Source organism: Meleagris gallopavo, chromosome 15 (genome assembly GCF_000146605.3).
Source record: "Meleagris gallopavo isolate NT-WF06-2002-E0010 breed Aviagen turkey brand Nicholas breeding stock chromosome 15, Turkey_5.1, whole genome shotgun sequence".
Lineage (NCBI taxonomy): Eukaryota > Metazoa > Chordata > Aves > Galliformes > Phasianidae > Meleagris > Meleagris gallopavo.
This window is the reverse complement of record NC_015025.2, coordinates 12,378,027-12,396,627: the sequence shown is the minus strand read 5'-3', so window position 1 is coordinate 12,396,627 and position 18,601 is coordinate 12,378,027. Positions and strand designations below refer to the sequence as shown.

The 18,601-nt window shown below is 42.5% G+C and overlaps 1 protein-coding gene across 2 annotated transcripts in view; it reads right to left on the bottom strand.

Moving 5' to 3' along the window:
• Positions 1–18,601, bottom strand: part of RASGEF1C (RasGEF domain family member 1C) — a 70,896-nt gene that overhangs the window by 8,386 nt on the left and 43,909 nt on the right. For both annotated transcript variants that reach the window (XM_003210439.4, XM_010719105.3), the window contains 8 exons: positions 13,687–13,899; positions 10,678–10,752; positions 7,489–7,581; positions 6,710–6,812; positions 6,515–6,594; positions 5,964–6,059; positions 2,816–2,911; positions 1,420–1,543 (listed from right to left, as the gene is read on the bottom strand). In XM_003210439.4, the coding sequence (XP_003210487.1) occupies positions 1,420–1,543; positions 2,816–2,911; positions 5,964–6,059; positions 6,515–6,594; positions 6,710–6,812; positions 7,489–7,581; positions 10,678–10,752; positions 13,687–13,899 (880 nt within the window). The remainder of the gene's footprint in view (positions 1–1,419; positions 1,544–2,815; positions 2,912–5,963; positions 6,060–6,514; positions 6,595–6,709; positions 6,813–7,488; positions 7,582–10,677; positions 10,753–13,686; positions 13,900–18,601) is intronic.

Sequence of the window (18,601 nt, the reverse complement as noted above, 5' to 3'; positions counted from 1 at the left end):
GATGTCTCACTGTTTAAAATAAAATAAAAATTAAGTGGGCTATAACTTGCATAAGTATTTCCTCATTTGACTGTTTGGCGATGCTTAATTCTTTAATACTGGAACCATCTCAGTATTGAAGTCTGTGCTATAATTCAAGGCCACTTTAATATTAAACTGTTGGGCCGCTGTTCCTACATGCTGTGATGGACCTACAGATGTACAGCTGTACGTCACACACCAGTGCAGCATCTGTCCAATATATCCTCCTGTCTTTTACTCTGGGTGATTCTGCTCACCACTATCCCCATGGGCAGCAGGGGAGGCCTGCTCTGGCTTCTACAAAGGGCATCTACCAAAAACAGTATGAATGTGGCAGAGGATATGAGAAGGAAAATATGAAAACAATTAGTGGGTTGAGGTCACCCTTTCATGGTTCACCAGCCTGAAATCTGCACTTTTAAACACCACTTATGACTTGACTTTCACTTCATGTCCCTTCAGAGCTTAAATACAGAACAAATGCCTCCATGCTGTCTCCTTTCAATACATATTAGTTTAATCACATTCATTATTCCATTTTGGCAGCTGTTTCTCTTAGTATTTAGGTAGGATTTTTGAGGCAGCATTTAGTGTTCTGTAGTAGTCTTTGAAAAACTGTCTGGTGTGATTAACTTGGATCAGTATAGAAAACTGTCTAAAGAATCAAGGAAAAATAAACCCAACACCAGTATGGCCTATGGGAACAAAGCTGTAGACAGTTTCTGTGCATGACAACGTACCAAGAAGCAACCAATGTGAAACAGTATGAAATGGCACAGCCTGTTGTGCTGGGCAGCAGATTGAAAGAAGAAAAGAGAAGACACATAGAACTAGAGGTTAAATCAGAAAAACAATTTCAGAACAGCTTTTTCATAGCTGCAGCTTAATTAGTTACTAAAAAATATTCTTCTTAACAAATCTTTTCTGTAAATATTTTTCTGCTGCAGTGAAGGAGGTCAGCTGAATGACCATAGCCTGAAGCTGTGTTCACTGAATAGATGACAGTGTTGGTTTGCAGAAGAGATGAGTCCTGGCTCCATCAATCACTGCATGAATTTGGCTAGGGGACAGCTGACATCAGAGCAACCCACAGCATTGTTCTATGGCCTCTTTTCTTGATTTCAAAAACAGGGCTACTACGATAACTTCCTAGATAGCAGTGCCTTTTGGACAACCTATGGAGTAGAGAAAAGTAACCAGACAGCAGCTTCATGAGGTAGAAGGCTTTATCTGCAAAAGCATGTTGACAGTCTGGGGATAATAAACAAACTGCATGACAGGAAAGCTAGGATGAAAATGGGACAGGTCAGTGAGAGAGATCACCTGAGATGGGTCAAGATGTTAATTGGTAGTGATAAAGTGACATTTTTTCAGTGATTAGAGATTGTACAGTCTTACCATCTTCAGTAAAAATGGGAGCAGTGTGCAGGTAGTGGATTATGTTAGCATCTTGTTCAAAGGGACATTCCACTTGCTTCCATGTTATAAATTCTCCTACTTGCTTAGCCAGTTCCAGGAATTTCTGTAAACATAAATCCATTCCATTCAGATACAGTTCCACTGTCTCACTTAAACAACCACATCCAAGCAGCAGATCAGGATGTAGGGTCCCTGACCACAAGGACATTAGGAGAAAGGAGTCTTGGATCTTTTGGATGGGTGGATTTTCACTGCTCGTTTGCTGGGGAAAGAGGGAGGAAAGGGGTGTGCTCCATTCCTTCTTGCAAGTAGTCTCAATTTGTATTTAAGTGAAAACCCATGAACAAAGCAATGGGCATAAACTTTGAGGGACCAGAATTAGACACGTTACCTAAGGTGGAGTGATTCCAATTCCTTACAACTCTTTAGGCCTTCTAACAGTAAATACATGGCAAAAAAGTTCTGATATAACTTGAGGGGATGCTAGGCTCTATCTTACGCATTACTCTCTATCTCATAATGGCCCCAGCAGAAGGACAAATGTAATGCAACTGACCAAAGAGATGCTGAAGAGCTGATTTACAAAGAATCTGAGAGCAAAAGAACTGTTTTCTCATTGACGTGGGGCAGCTCTTTTGAAAGCACTTAATCTCTATCCCCATCAGAATGCAAGAACACAGCAACTGCAGTGCACAGCACAAGGTAAGAATGTGAGTGCCTACACACAGCCACGAGCAACAGATTGCATGAATGTAAAACCATCCTCCCCAGCACAGAACTGCTACCACTCAGGATATGTAGCCACCCAGATTGTGGGAGAGTATTCTGCTTTAGCTGATAGAACTTCTTCTGTGTAAAACTTAGAGCAACAGATTATACATTCCAATCCTTACATCAACAGCATGGCAGACTGCACTGTCTACTTCTGCTTCTGTATTCTAATTTTTGTCTACTGACCACGATCAATTTATGTCTTACTTTGCCAAGTCTTTTTATTAAAAAAGTTAATTAGAAAACAGATAAATTGAATTATAAAACATTTTACACTGATTTGTCTGCATGTGCACCTTTTTCCTTGTTTTCTGAAAGTCATCCACCCCTCCAAGCCATAAATATAATCATGCATATTGCTGACACTGTATTTCCAGCAGCCAACCCACATAAAGCAAGTCAGAACGGTCTGTTTGCAATGTTTATATAAAACGTATACATTATTTCTTGCAGAAAACATTCTGAGATTGGTTTAACCTTCAAGCAGTCACTTGAGATTGTCCCTTTTGGCATATTCAGCCTTTGTTGGGCTGCACTGAAATTGCAGGCAAACAATCTTAGATAGCACTATCAGAATGAGATAAAAACATTTTTCAGATCTTACTTCAAAGTTGACATGTCCATTTGGAAGGCGATTAGCACATCCTTCATTCAAAAAATAAATGTCTTTGATCAATAGGCTGAAGAAGGGGATCACAATCTGTGAAGAGAAATGGCATAACGATTATCTTTCCAGTTCAGTATTTTCTCTGCATGAAAGAAGAACTCAGTCAGGAGAGAAGAGAAAAAACACGTATTTACTTTTCACTGTTTTGGGAACTTAAAAAGCAGTAGAGTGAGAGGCAAGCAAAAGAGCAGCAGGATAAAGGGACACCCTCAGCCATCAGGAGAACAAACACTGAAAGGAGCATGAACTGAAAGCAAGGGTCGCTGAGCACACTGCCATGACTATGAAAATACTGGTAACTCAGTTTATTAACTTTTTGTACATCCACAGCATCACTGTTTGATGACAAGATCAGACAGCAAAGAACGAAATAAAAAGCTACAGAACCCTTCCTTTCTCTGCTGGATCTTTACAAGCAAAGCTGTTGCATACACAAATCGAGCAACTTAAAGACAGCTGAGAACCAAGGAACCACTGCTATCTCTGAACAAGGAAAATGATCTCATAAAGTCAAAATATATTCACGGAGAGCTGGAGCCAGGCCCTGATCCCCAGCTAGAAATTACTGCCAGGATCTGTGTATGTTTTTGTAGGCAGATACAAGCTTGTTCTGCCCTGCTCTGCACTACCTGAGGGCCGGGTCACTGGAACATAAACTAAGAGCCTTGCTGGGAAGGAAGGTATATTAATGTGGGCTATGTGCCATGCTAATACAGCTACAAAGCCACCAGCCAGCTCCGAGCGTGGGCAGAGCTTGTTCTCATCTGCATCCAAAAGGAAGCAAAGACATTCCCTAGAATACCAATTCTCCACACATTTCCAGGGGATTTCTGTCTTTGGGTCAGTATTTATTTCCCTAATAAAAATACACTGCCCTGCATGCTTTGTTTTCCAAGTCTCTGTAGTAAAAGCAACAAAAGTGGATATAGTTACATTTCAGCGTTGGCTTCAATCCTGACTCTTTGCTGGCATAAAGTCTGGGTTAGTGCCAGAAACTCAAATTTCACTCCCTTTTGATTCTCCCCAAACCATCCAACCCACCCACACGCTGAAGGACAATTGCCTCCTGCAGAAAGAAGAAAGCTAATGAGCTCAGACATGTTCTTCCTCCAAAGTATCACATGGCAACGACACACAGCACTGCGCTGTACATCCTCCCAGTGTTTCAAAGCCAATCAGAGCAATGCCATTAACGCTGTGCAGGGTGTCCCAGTGGAATGATTTAATTTTGGATTTGGCAGAGGTCAGCTCACTGCATAGATAAAACCAGTTCCTAACAAGCATACCGAATTCTGCATGAAATGTCCTCCCTCCTTCTTTGCCTGTTCTTTCACCCTACACTTGTGCAGGTTTCTTTCTGCACTCCCAACAGAGCACCTTGTGTCCCAAGGAGATGGGTGTGAGCCCTGCATCTTCCTCATGTGCTTCTGTGGTGGCCATTTGTTGGGAAGAGGGGCAGAGGGGACTGGGATCTCAAACTGTTATAAGCACAAGTCAGTTTGAAGAAGATTTTCTTTGTTGCTTTGCTGCAAGTTTGCCACAAAACAAACATTTTCTATTAAAAAAATGGTCATGTTTCTTTAATTTTATTCAAAGTCAATAAAATAAATAATGAATAACCTGGCTTACAATAGCCAACAAAATTCCTTAATTCCTACAGCATGAATTACAAGATCTGCTGTCTCCATAAGATGCCCAGCATGACCAACTACCAAGTCAAATGCTCCAGCATTCTCTTGAACATAATGTTATGTTCATAAGGTAAACAGAATATGTTTTTTTTCCTATGTAAAATAGGTTCCTTTCAATTTAATAATCTCTCCACTCTCCCCTAACCAGCTAGGGCTAGAGATATGTCAGAGATTGCAAGCATCCACAGGAAATTAAACAACAGAGCTGCTGACTTCAATATATATGATGGCTGCAGAAGAATTAAACTGCAGAAAGATCTCAGGCTGATAGGTCCTTGCTGCATTGTGTGAGAGTTAAAAGGGTTTCTCCACTGCTAAAGAACATCCAAAGCCATCGTTTCTTCTTGAGATGTGCTCTTCAGAACAACTCAGCACACTCCCTTTGCAGCTGAGTCAGCCTGCAACCAGCTGCTGATCTCATTTCACTGTAACTGCTGTGAGATTCCATTAGCTTCAGCAGATTTACATCAAATTTACAGGGATGTGAGATCAGCATTTGCTCTCGCTCCTCTAGTGAGAGAACATTTAATTCTGTATTATGCTCGTTCATGCAGTATCTACCTTAGCCACGCTGTGTAGAGATCACCCATTTATGACCACGTGCAACGTTAAAAACAAACTCTTTTTCACAAAACAAAATAAGGGAACAGAATGGAGAAATAAGAAAATGGACAAGAAATATGCAGGCACAAAACAGTAGGATGCTGCACTAACATCTCATGAATCTGATCAGAACGCTATGTATCTGCCACAGACAGTGGTGATTCAATTCTTGCTCAGCAGGATGGCAACAAATGAAATGAAAACACAACAGGACAGACTTTAACCCCAAATTTGCTGCAATGGGTTCAGACCACACTCTTTTGCATGACTTGCAGTAAATCATCTTTCTCTAATGTAAGTGGAGAACCACCTCATCACCTCTGAGTGCTGTGCCCTTTGCGCTGTATCTCAAATCACAGGCTGTACAATAAGGGCTTGTCTGCACGGAGAAGCTGCCTGGCATGGTTGCAACAAAGCACAGTTCCACCTGGGCCTGCCAGGCTGATGCTCCATGCCAAAATAAAAGTCATTTTACTCTGGAATATCTTTTCCTCTGGTTTATCAATCTAAACAGTGTGAACTTTCAAGAGGCACAGAGTTGTTTGCCACAAAGTCATCCATTCTACATGCTCTGCCTGTCCTAGCTTCCTGACAGCAACTTCACAAAAGCCCTGTGATCCATTTCAAACCCCCTTCAGCTGCAGATTTACTTTTCCAGTTGCATTTAGCAGTGCACAAGCCTTGCACTAGTGCCCCATGGAAAAGGGGACAGCAGCACGTTGCTTCAGTCACATTCTCGGTGGAGATGCACATCACTGATTTGGAGGTACACGAGATGTGGTCACACCTACCTTCTCCCTATTGCTGTGTGCAGTGAGGGACCTGTGAGCAGCCCCCCGCAATGCCGTTCTGTAGTTATAGAAGTTACCAGTGGGGTCCATCTGGTGCTAGATATACAAAAGACAACACATTGGTTAGAAAACAGCCTGAGTCCTCTGAAGACAGCTTTGCCCTTAGTTGTACCAAAGCTTGAACAGATCCAAGCCTACATCTTCAAAAATACACATAGAAGCACATGAACCACAAGCAAACAACACTGGCATCAGCTTGAGAACTGTTGCTGGTATATTAGTCCATCCTCCCCAAGCCACTCGTCACTTCCTTTAGTTTCTGAATATCTTTTTGCATGTAACGTTCAAGTGCTCTGCTACCCCTCTACACACCAGCAGCTTCACACTTTCTTCACTGTCCTTTAGCAACTTCGGCCAGGATCCAAACCTCTGCCTGTGAAATGTGTCTACAAACATCTCATACCTGGATAACAATGTGGAAATTCACAAACATACAAAAATAAATAAATAAATAAATAATTCAAGCAGCATGTCTTTATTTATGTACTTACTTCAAGAATGAAAAATTTGGCTGTTTTTACTTTTGACCAAGTCTTCTTTAACCGGGAAACCGGACTCATGTTCATTCCAGCTATGAGGGAAAAAGAAGAAAGAAAAAAAGAAAAAAAAGCCATGGATGAGACTCAGACTTCCCCTTTTCCTTTTGCTACAGCCAGTGGAGACATCTGGTTAGGAGCTGTACTCACAAATGATTGCCATCAGTGAATTAAAATTCCCTATGTTAAAGCACTCTCGGGCGACATCAATGAAGAATTCAATGACTTGTGCTCGCTGTTTCTTTTTTGCAGGCTGTAAATTAAAACAAACATTTGTAATGAGCATACAAGTAACTGGAGGGCAGAGCAGGCCGAGTGACAGCTTGTGTTCTAAATCCACATTTTAACTGGACTGGAATCACCCCACCTTCCCAAAGAAGATCTTCAGATGGCAATGCTTTCCAATCACAAGCTATGTAGGATATCCCATTACTACTCCTCCCTTCAAAGGAGAAAACATTCACTTCATTTTGATGGGGCCAACTGAAGTAAACCCAAGTCTACTAAGTTTAAAAACACAACAAACACAGCTCCAGGAATGGGCAGCAGGACAAAGAGCTATGCAACAGGAATTTACATGCACAGCAGAACTTCAGGATGACAGATAACAAATATTGCTCCACTAGAATCTTTTCCAGCAGAAATCTCACAGGATAATTCAAGGCACTTCTTCCTCTTTTTCTCCCTGCAGGGTTCATTATTCCACACTGTGCTCCTACTACATCAACAGAGCAGTGTACCCCTGCGTGTTGCCAGCTCTGTTTTGTAATATGTTTGTCATTTATCAGCTTGCTCCTGTGAATGCAGCATTACTAAAACTTACTGTCAGCTAGGTCATAAGAAATAAATCCCCAGGTTTGCTTATTAGTGTACCACCTCAAACTGGTACTGCAAGTATATGTAAAACGAGCTGCATGCTTCCCACTTACCATGCAAATTTCTGTTGCCACGAGGTAGCAGAGCCTATTGAACCATTTCACATAGGCCTCAAGGTTACTGGTCTTCTGGTCACTGAAACAAGGCTGGGGAGAAAAAAAATACACAAAGACGTGTAACTGCAGTTCAGCCAGCTGCCTGATTGCAAAATATCCATTACACGAAGGTAATCGTTTGGCCACATCTCTCTCACATACAGAAAGACTGTGCCTTAGCACAAGAAAAAAGCAAAAAGAAAAAATAGTTCTAGCTGCTTCTCTATGGGGAAAAAAAAAATATTTCCCTTTACTCTCCTGAGTATTCGGGATAATAGGCTGTTGAGTGCCCCAGATCTGTCTTGCTGGCTGCACTGGAACAGGCTGCTTACACACAAGGGAGACTTCACCAGTAAGAATCACTGCAAAGAAACACATTTTTTACTTCTTACATGAAACTTCACATAAATTCCCTCAGCTGATACAGGTGGTGGGAGCAGATATTTGGCTGAACTCCTTCAGTCACTTGATATCCAGACACTCTGACTTCAGCAGTGACAGGGTAGTTCACACAGCCTGAAGACACTGGTGGGAATTACAAGAACTCGACTCTTTTCTCCAGCCTTAAATTCTGAGACCCTCCATCTAGGACACCCTGCTCCCCCACAGTTCACATGATTTATGTGAACATTCAGTAGCATCCACTAGAGGGTATCAGAGAATACCAAATTTTTGTACTGTTCTGATGATCATCTCCCAGAGCTGCCAGAAATACACCGCTAAGAAAAAAACCACAATGCATAAACACAGATCCACGGACCTCAATGAAATTACCCATATTATGTCAGTTCGGTGCCTAAAACCTGGGTCTTCATGTTACAGCAAGTTACCTTACATTAAGATTCTTCTAATTAAGGTAATTCAAAGGAAACATATCCCTGCGATTCTGTATGCAGGCACATTTAGAAAAAAAAATCACAGTACGATGGTATTAGGCCACCAATCTGAAGCCTGATGTTCCTAGCCATTTTATGGAAAGACTATCTATACAATAAATAAATATACCAAAGCATCTCAAAAGTAAACACTGGCAAGCAACATGTGAATGTCAAACTAAAAGAAATCCCAACACAGCCCTACTCTACCCATAGCAGTTATTTTTCTTGCACTCTGTGGTATTTTTTGCCCCCTGCTACCGCAGAAGTACACAAAACCTTGGTTTGTTCTGAACATGCTATTTCCATCTCAGCACTGCTGTTCCATGCCATGGCATAAGAACCACAGCTAATGCCACAAAACTTGGTTAAAACGTGCACGTTTAACTTTGAAACAGATTGCCTTTTAAAGGTTAAGCTTTATAAATGGCAACAACATTTAGCACCTCCCTAGCATCTTCCATCAGCAGCTCTCAAAGTGCTTGATAAACATTCATAAGTGAAACTTTTTGAAGCCTTCATGCAAGAATGATATTTAAAATGATCTCCACCTGGAGGCAATGTAAACCAGAGCCCAAACCCAGTGGTTAACGTGGTGCTTACCATGGGCCAGGTAGGTACCTGTCACTCCACATGAGGTGTGTGCTGCTGTGCACAATGCTCTGCCAGGTCCCACACAGTCTCTCAGCTATAACACACCAAGGCACAGAGGATCTTCCAAGTCATCGCTGGGACTTCTTCTCAACACAGGAAGAGAGTGCTGACAAGTATCAGACTACCCCTGCTTTCACCAGCTTGCTGACCCGAAGCCCACTAATTCTTTAGTGTCGTATCTTGTGTGCAAACATTAAGGCACTTTTTCTGTACTCAGTAGAGCCTATTTGAAGGAAGACATGCTTTGAACTTAGAAGTCAATGCAGTGATGCATCCTTGCTTTGATATTTGCTCTCCACCTCCCACTCAAATCCCTCCTATCCACCATAGCAGATGTTTCTTCATGTTTCTCTTCATATCTTGGTATTATTCTGTTCTGCCAATACATTTGAAATTCCAGACAAATTCTGCACAAAGCTACAGCCATTGCCTGCTTCAGCTTATTACTGAACATTTCCCTCTAGCATCCTTTTCCCTGCATGGCTTTACGTAGTTTGACTTCATTCACTGCTGCCTCCCTCCTATTCATCCAAAATTTACTCAGACGCAGAACCTCCATTTGATCTCTTTCATTTTACTTCATAACAGAGATGATGACTTCCTGAGACACTTCATTTTCAATCTCGTCCCTCATGCTCACAGCAGGTTACTGAAATCTCAGCTCTGGCTGCCCTGATATTTCACGTTTCTGACACATCTTTGTCACACAGGGGTTCTTTCCTAAAGGATGTGATTACTGTTCATAACACCTGAGACACCACCTCTGCCCATTCCTCTCTCCCTGAAACGAATTGCAGAATCTCTTTAACTCCAATACAAGAAGGAGAAAGCTCAAGACTGCACATTTGTCTGTCTGCACCTCCCTCCCTTCACCATTACAAGTTATTTTGGTGCTCTTTGGAAAACATGTTAGCAAGAAGTCTTCCCCTATCTATCTAATGATGCAATTTTGCCATTGATATATGATCTCAGTGGGAGTCCTTTTGTGGTTCTGGGGAAGAATTTTCCATCCTCTTTCTTTTCTTGTCAGCATATGAAATACCAGACTCTTGCTCTCCAGCTGGAATTCTCTTTCCTTACTGAAGCACTCATCGAAATGCTGCTTCAAACCCCACTGGAACTCATGAAAAGACTCCAACTGGCTTCCAAGAACTCTGGAGGAAACCCTGATCAGGCATTTCATTCCCTGCAGTGCTCCGGGTTAAAAGCTATTGTATGTAGAGAGAAGAGAATGTTGATTCATGACGCACTGACTCAGTACTGCGGTGTCTGGGCACACACTGTGGCCATTACATCATGTCCAGAGTCCTTATGCCTTTAACATTAGGAACAGACATTTCCAGGTTCTATGCAGCTACAAGCTACGTGCCCTGGCCAAAACAGGTAAAGACGAAGAGCCAAAGGCCAGAACTTCATTGTGTAGGCCAGTCTCTGGCTGGGACACATTCTCACCATGAAGGAATGGCAATGACCCGCCAGCTAGAGCTCTACCAACACGTCCATCCTTGCTGTGAGAATGCAGCCCTGCTAGCTGCCTTGCCCTGGTGATGTCCCAGGCTTGCTCTTATGGATTACATCAGTTATTGTAGGAAATATTTCGTATGTGGACAGAACATACCTTGGTGCCATCCAGAGGATCCTTGTGTACAAATGCCTGCACAAACTCCTCAGGTCCAATGTGACTTAACCTCTCCTATTAGAGGGACACAAAGACAGGAAGAAATGAGAAAGCACTCCACAATGTCTGCTGTTTCTCTTCGTAAAACATTGCCATTATCTTTAAGTTTTGAATGGTGTTGTTGAACTTGTAGATTGTTGAACTTGTAGACAGCCAACTAGTATGAGATGTTAACACTGATAAGAACAGTTAGAATTATTTCAGTAGAAAATAGAAAGTGTACGTCTTATTACTGAGAAGTCACAGCAAGAACTCTCTTCAGTGCTCAGACAGAAAGGTGCTGATGCTCAAGGCCTCATCTGGGAGCTGCAAGACCTCAGTTGTATGCCTGGAGCTGCCACAGACCTACTGCTGCCCAGCATTTCTCAGTGGCTGTGTTTCCCAGTTGTTCAAATGGCAGAAATACTGAGCTCTGGTAACCATAGCAATTCGTTGGCAGCTGCGCAGTGTTCTGACCCTGCCTCCCTACCAGCCAAGCTCAGGTGATGCCCTGGGGGGCTGGCATCGCGCCACTGGGGAAGGCACGAGAGATGCAGAGATGCGTGTGCTTAAATTACAGTCATTGCTCACACTGGAGAGCATCCCAGGCATTACCCAAAACACGAGTGAATAAAGCACCCAGATCTCTCTTAGCAAAGGACAGTCCACCTCCTCCAGATCCTGAACAAATGTGGCAATTTCAGTCAGACCAGCAGCCACTGGTCGGGAAGGAGAGTGGTTTTATTCCTCTGCATCAGGGCTAAAAGACCACAGTAGGCACTGTGGACTAAAAAATACGCTGTCACTCATGATCCTGCCTCTATGGGAGCTCCCTTTGGTTCCCCAGAGGGCCCACCTTGCTGACACAAGTGGACATTGTTTTGTGGAAGGTTTATTCAGTACTGGCAATGACAGCCTTGAAGGAGCCAAGCAGCTGTCAGTGCTTCTGAAATGTACTATCAGGGCAGGTGTGTTTGGGTGTTACAGCAGTGTATGCTGACTGCTAACAGAGCTTCACCACCACCAGTGGGAACTCAGCTATTTCTCTGAGATTTGGTATCTATCGTATTGATTAACCTAAAAGGTACCGAGAAAAATATGTGAAGTAAGATTTGGTGTTTTACAGCAGTCACAATTAATTATAATACCTGCCACTGAGCCTATTCATAGCCTATGTCTTAACGAACTATGCCCTCAGAGCTATGTTTTCAAATATGCTCCTTAACTCCCTTTGACTTCTACTTCTGCCCATTAGCACATTTCTATGGAAATAAGACAGAAGATCATTTACATTGTCTATAAAAGGAAGAATCTAGCAGCAGTGATTGAGCTAGAGATGGGCAGCCCAGCCCACAACAGCACAACAGCCCAGGAGTCAGCAGACTGGGGCTGGTTTCCTTGATGCCCAAGGAAACCATTACTGCACAGTCTCCAAAATGCTTTGGTATGAAAGCTAAGTCATTACAATGATCCCCAGGTTACAAGATCTCAAAGGCGGTATTTTCAATGACACAAGAAATGTATCCCTTCTTATCTGACGTGCCCTTTAATACTCTTATTAGAAAAATATTTTCAGTAGGTTATAAGTCACACAAAGTATTTCTGTAGAAACACTTTGGAATTTGTAGAGCCTAGTCATAGGGCACTCAAGTAGCATTAAAATCAGCGGTAGTTTTGTGTAAATGAAAATGTTATGGATGTTCTTGAGGTATTCCTCTTGTCTTCTCACCATGCCACTGGTACCTGTACATAGCTTTTAAACAGAAATAACTGTTATTAAATAAAGAAATACTTCTTGCTAACAAATAAGTATCTGACAGTTTCAGTGCAATGTATTTGGTGTACCAGATGCAGTTAGTGAAAGAGAAGGTAGGGAGCAATGATTAAAGTGCTATGAAAATCTTTGGGTGTATCCGTTTTAAAAGTATAATCTGAATATAGGGAATCCTTGGAGAACACTTGTATTGTAGAGGAAAGGAAAAGCAAGAAAAAAACTCCAGGCAGAAGGACTTGTACTTTCTGGCTTAAACTACATACAGCTAAGAGAGCCAAAGCTGCATGTTCTGAAAACTAACCAAGGTGAGATGATGATCCAGATTAGGGGGTTTCTGAGCTATCCCGCTTCTTCACAAATACAATATGAGCTACTTTCAGAATCCCTACATTTAACTCCACAATATTCTCTCCAAACCACAATCCATTTCACGGTTAATTTTTCCAGCCTTCCTCTCTAGAATGAACACTGTCCACAGGAGGACAGGCAGTAGAAAGTCGTTACAATATCAAAAGATCTGCAGATGGCAGCAGTAACGTTTTGTGTTCTGCACCCATCCATGGAGGACCTGAACCTGGCAGAAAGGTGTGCAACACAACACTCTGGCAAAGATCTTGGTACTGCAATTGGTGCATTTACCATCCAGAGTCTGCTGGAGAGTGGACTGCGGTCCAAGGAAGGAAACAGCGGGACTTTGTTTGGGAGTGGGGAGCTTTTCTGATATTTGCACACCCTTGTATGTCCATGCTCAAAGTAACAAGGGGAAGAAAGAAAAATGCTGAAGGCAGCTCAGATGCTTTACGTATCTGTGGGAATGGATTTGAGTTACATTTTCTTCCCGATTAACAAACGGGCTAATGATCAGTCATTTCAATGGCACCTTCAGGTTTTATAGCTCAAAGCAAGTACCTTACAGAAGCCTTATTCACCTTCCTGGAACAAAGACTCATATTTAATGACAAAGCAAGCTCAAAAGGTAAAGTGACATGCCCCAAAACGCACAGGAACACTCTGGTAATTTCTCACTTCCCATGCATCTCTTAACCTTTCACACCCTGCCTCATACTGCAGTGCTGATACAGCACTTGATGTGCTGCAGCAGCGCAGACGCTTTTTGGTTGTGTCTGGAATACTTAGCAGCTGATGGCTTAAAATAATATCTCTGACTGTGAAAGTTGGAAACCATGCCCACGTACCAGCTCCACATGTGTCAGCTGCTGAGCCAGAGTGTAAGGGTCACTGCAGACGCTCAGAATTTCTCTCTGAATTGATGGAGGTTTACTTTTAAAGGCAACCAGCTTATCAGAGACAGCAGCATTGATCTTAACAATCCCCTCTTGCCCGTGGCTGAGGGTGGCGAGCTTCTGATTCAGGGTCTGCAAAAGCTGATTCATCTTCTTCCAGTAGGCCTGGAGAGACAGGGAGAGAAAGAAACGTAAACCACCCAAAGAACTTGATGAAGGTATGTTTTTATGCTGCATTTTACCTTCTGCAAAGTATTCCTAAGCCAGCAACAGGTTATCATTTTATTTCAACATGCCTATTTCAGAACAATCAGTTGGCTTAATTACAGTTCTGTGCTCCAGACCACAGAAACAGACTGCAGTCTAGAGAAGAGGCAAGCAGGACTGGTGGGCTGGGCTGGCACTAATATTCGCTTATTGCTGCCAACACCCATGCTGCAGGGAGTAGAGGAGATGGAATGCTACAACATAAGTTACTGCAGCTTTCTGGAGCAGAGCAGCATTTGGTACACATCCTTTATGTCAGCAACACGTTGCCTGAGAGCTCTACCTGTTAACAGTTGCTAGTCAACTCTTATTTATTGAGAATAAGAAGTGTTTTTGAAGCTTTTCTCTCCGTCCTTCTTTGCTGAGGGCAGCTGAAGCACACTGTTCCTTTTTACCCAGTTGGAGTAGCTTTGAGTATTTAATATCCAAAATGTTAACTGCCAGTGAAAGACGCTCTTAAGATATTCCAGGCACAGCCATACGCTCAGCAGGATGATCATTACTAAGTTGTGCAGGTTCCTCTCAGAGACGGAGCAGCTCTTCGCAGGAAAAGAGCAGAGCTGCTGGCCATGGAGGATGGGTAGATAAAAATGCTTTCAACTCCTCATGACTGACAGATGCAGGCACTATAAAACTGAGAGTACTGGTGGATGGGCTCTGAAAACAAGGATTAATTGGAGAAGTCCTTGGGCTAAAACTTCACACCATACTGAGGTGTTCCTCGATAGCGAGGCCTTGTGGGCTCTCCCAGCCAAAGAAGCATCAGGCGTGGGTATGGCAGCTCAATTTCACAGAGCAGTTGCTTGGGAAAACAGCTTCCAGGCTGGCCTACTATCAGCTCCAATCCCAGCACAAAGATACTCTGGCTGCTCACAAGTGGGATAACTCCTCACTCTCTATCTGAGCAGATTTAATCACGTTCATTTCTGAGCAGTAACATCACGTTGTCAGTAACATCTGTTTGTAATAGGCCAGCGTGAAACCAGAGCCAGCATGGAGCCCTCTTCTGTTACATCTGTACTGTACAGCAGATGTACACCCTGGTACTCTCTATGCAGTTCTTATCATCGCATTAGGGACCTGGCTGGAGTTTGACATCTCATGAAGGCCAACACACACCTGAGTCACAGCCCAGTGCACACTTGGGAATGGTTTAGAAACAGCTTGTGTCTTCTCCAGACTTTTCTAGGTGGTAGGCAATCTTCAGTTTTAGCTGCTATGGTCAGTATTCTTGTATACATAGCATTCTGGAAGTAATGAAGAATAACATGCTTCCATGAATCCTGTTTCCATTGCAAGTCTGAGGCTGGGAACCCTCGAAAAATTACAAGCGCTTCAGCATCTGATGCAATGTTTTGCCATATTTGTACAGCTCTTCCAACAGAAGTTTTCACATCACTGAAGTACCTTTCAGTTCACCCAACGAACTGAACTCTCGAGCCAGGCTGGAGCACGGAGCAGAGAAACAGTATATAGTCAGGCTATCTTGCAAAACAGAGACGTAAATGAAGCAATGACCCAGGAGGTGGAAGGGACTTGTCTTGGAGAACATCCACACAGGTCTCAAAATCATGGAGCATGAGTGAAAAATCAAGTGAGGAAGATGCATAAACAAATCACTGAAGCAGTTTTTTAGAAAATAAAAACTGTTCTTTCAGTTCCTGATATGTACTAGCTCCAAGGAGAACAGACTGGTGGTCTTCATGCAATTCCTCACTCAAGCAGATGATCAGACTTAGGATTTACAAAGGCCATCCTGAACCCAAACTACTGAGTACCATCTAAGTATTTCTCCAGTTTACATCCAGGTGTGTTTGCAAAACTCAGTACAGCTAATCAAGTTCTATGATTAGAATGCTATCTTTAGTGGAAACTCAAATAAGGAAATATTTCAGCATTCTGTGAACATATTTTGTAAACATGGAAATTACTTTTACTCAAGTAGAAGTTTTCTGTGGCATATAAAGCATTTGGCTAAAGAACTTTCAGCAGAAAGCCCAGTTCTCTTTCAGAAATGAGACTGGATAAGGAATCTTTGCCCACTGAATTCTTCATTGTTTGGGTGAGAAGCCGAAAAGCAGAAGAGTTTGAAAGGCACTGATGTTTAGTGAATCTTTCAATAAACAGTCATCAAAAGATCTACTTTCATCTAGTTTCATAGGGAATATGGCACAAAAAGATAGATACAGATACAGACAACAGTAACCAAAGGTCTGAGTAACCCAAACAGATAACAGAATGAAATGAGAGACTGATAATAGACACAATAAAAATAATTCATAGAACAGAGTTCTTGAGGAGACTCACCTAGAAACCCTACTGTATGTTGGGGGAGAAAAAATTAATCCTGCATTTGCCCTTTTAAAAGCATTTCCTGCTTTCTTTAAATTATGTTCACTAATTGAAAACAATATTGTTCATTACCTTCAGTGTGCTGATAATTACCTTGCCACAAAGTGACCCCCTATTGTACAGGAGCTGCATGCTGGACTCTTATCATCTATTTCACCGCGTTGCCACATTAACAGTCAAAAGAAGCATACTTCTGTTTAATATTAAAAGCAAATGTTTCATTTTTAACTGGGAAAGTTTCTCTGAAGATGGCAGGCATCAGCAGGTGGCTTAGGAGCTCAAATTTTAATTAAAATTTCTAACTCTAAATGCAAATCACAGCACTTACCAAGAAATGCTTCTCAGCATGGACACCTTTATAAGCACATCACAGAGCCTTTGGAAAGTGGACTCTACAAAGGACAGAAGCATACACTGCAGGGGAAAATCCTGCATTAACCTACATGGACTAGATGACCTCACAAATCTTTCAATCTTTAATTTCTATGATCCACAATGGGAACAACTTTTTTCCAAACATCTAATGGGCATGACCACTCTTTCGTGCTGCTCCTTAAAAAAAAGAAAAGAAATTTATATTTGCAGGATATGAGCTGTTCCTTAAATTAATTATTGATTTTGCTCAGGCATAATCACTTGCAATTATGGCTCCTAGTAGTATTTGTAAAGCAATGATTTGAAGCTAGTCCAGACAGAGGTCCACCAAAGCACCCATGAACATCAGCGTGTAGCTACGCATCTTCCAGAGCAAAGGTGTGCAGCGTTGGTCCAAGTCAGGCAAATAAAAGCCTGCTTTGTACACAGAAGGCTGATCTTACCCATGGCTCTTTTCCAGGGCAGCAACTTAACATGAAGCAGTTGCCTTTAAAATGGTTTTCTATGTTCCCATAAAGCCCCTGCTGACTGCCCTATGGGCTGCTTCCCTCTTTTCAGCAGGTCTATACAGGTTCCTCTCACTTCAGATGCTGATGCCCTTTTTTGTGGTGGCTGGCTGAAGCAAGTTCATTGCCAGGGAGAGTTTCAACTGCTCTAATCAATGAAGCTGAGGTCACCATGGCCTCTTCTGGCAGCCTTTTTTGTTTCCTCCACCTCCAGTGAAGCACCACACAACTTCCCCTTCCCATCCTCCATCCCTGCAGACTGGTCAGCAGAGCCATGCCAGCCTACAGCCACCCAGAGCTGCCAGCCCAGCCCAAAAGCAGCTGTTTCCATTGCTCTCATGTTTCACGTGGGTAGGAGGGTTCAACTTCCTTTTCATTACACTGCAACTCTGCTAATTCCTTTTTTTGACTCTACGGGTGCTGTGCTTTTTGTCATACTGAATTGCATACATCTGTGTCTTTAAGCCAGGCCTTGGGGTAGCCCATGGAACTGAGTTCCCATGGTTAACCCAGAAGTAATTAGAGCTCTATATGCTATTTGCTCTTATCCTTGTTATTTTCACAGACTTTGTGGTACTTTTAATGTTTCTGAATTAATCTATGGGTTTCACCCACCTGAGTTTACAAGCAGGTCTCCCAGATGTTCTGTTCCACATGTCCTGCTCTGCCACACACACAGCTCATTCATTTAAATAACAAGACCTACCATCTAAACTGAGTTTCTGCCCAGAGGGCCACACACTGCTGTCTTCTGCCACTTCCATGCTCCCAGAGAAGTTACATGTCCATAAATATGCATTTTTTTTTTTAAAGGTAAGAATGCTGCCTTGCTATCTGACAATATCAGCAAAACAGACTGGATTCAACAGAAGCTGTCTTGGCCCATAGATCACATGGACTTTGATGGGGATCCCAGTGGCACTAGTCTGCCATTCTGTGTCTACCTGCCTTCTGTCTGGGTGCCAGCTTTACAGCATCAACCAGCTCAAGCACAGCGTCTGTGAACTCTCTCACAAAGGGCAGGAATGTGTAAACCAAACCCGCCTGATTCACTAATGAAAACGATGACAAAATGCAAAGATTGTTTCAAAAGTTACCAAACCGAAGACACAAAAGGTAACAAAATGGAAAAAAACACCCCGTGGTGATTCCACTTTTACAACCACTCATTTTCTTAGAGATACAAAGCCTTTGTCAGGTTCCTTCAAGCCAATAATAATATTTTTTAGCCCCACAACATCACTTGATGACTGCCTACTTCTTCCTCTCCTCACACACTATATCAAACACCCTGAAGTGCTCCCTAAGTCATTGCTTGTGCAAGGTGGTTGCTCTCAAGTCATGATACTTCATTCTTCTTGTAGACT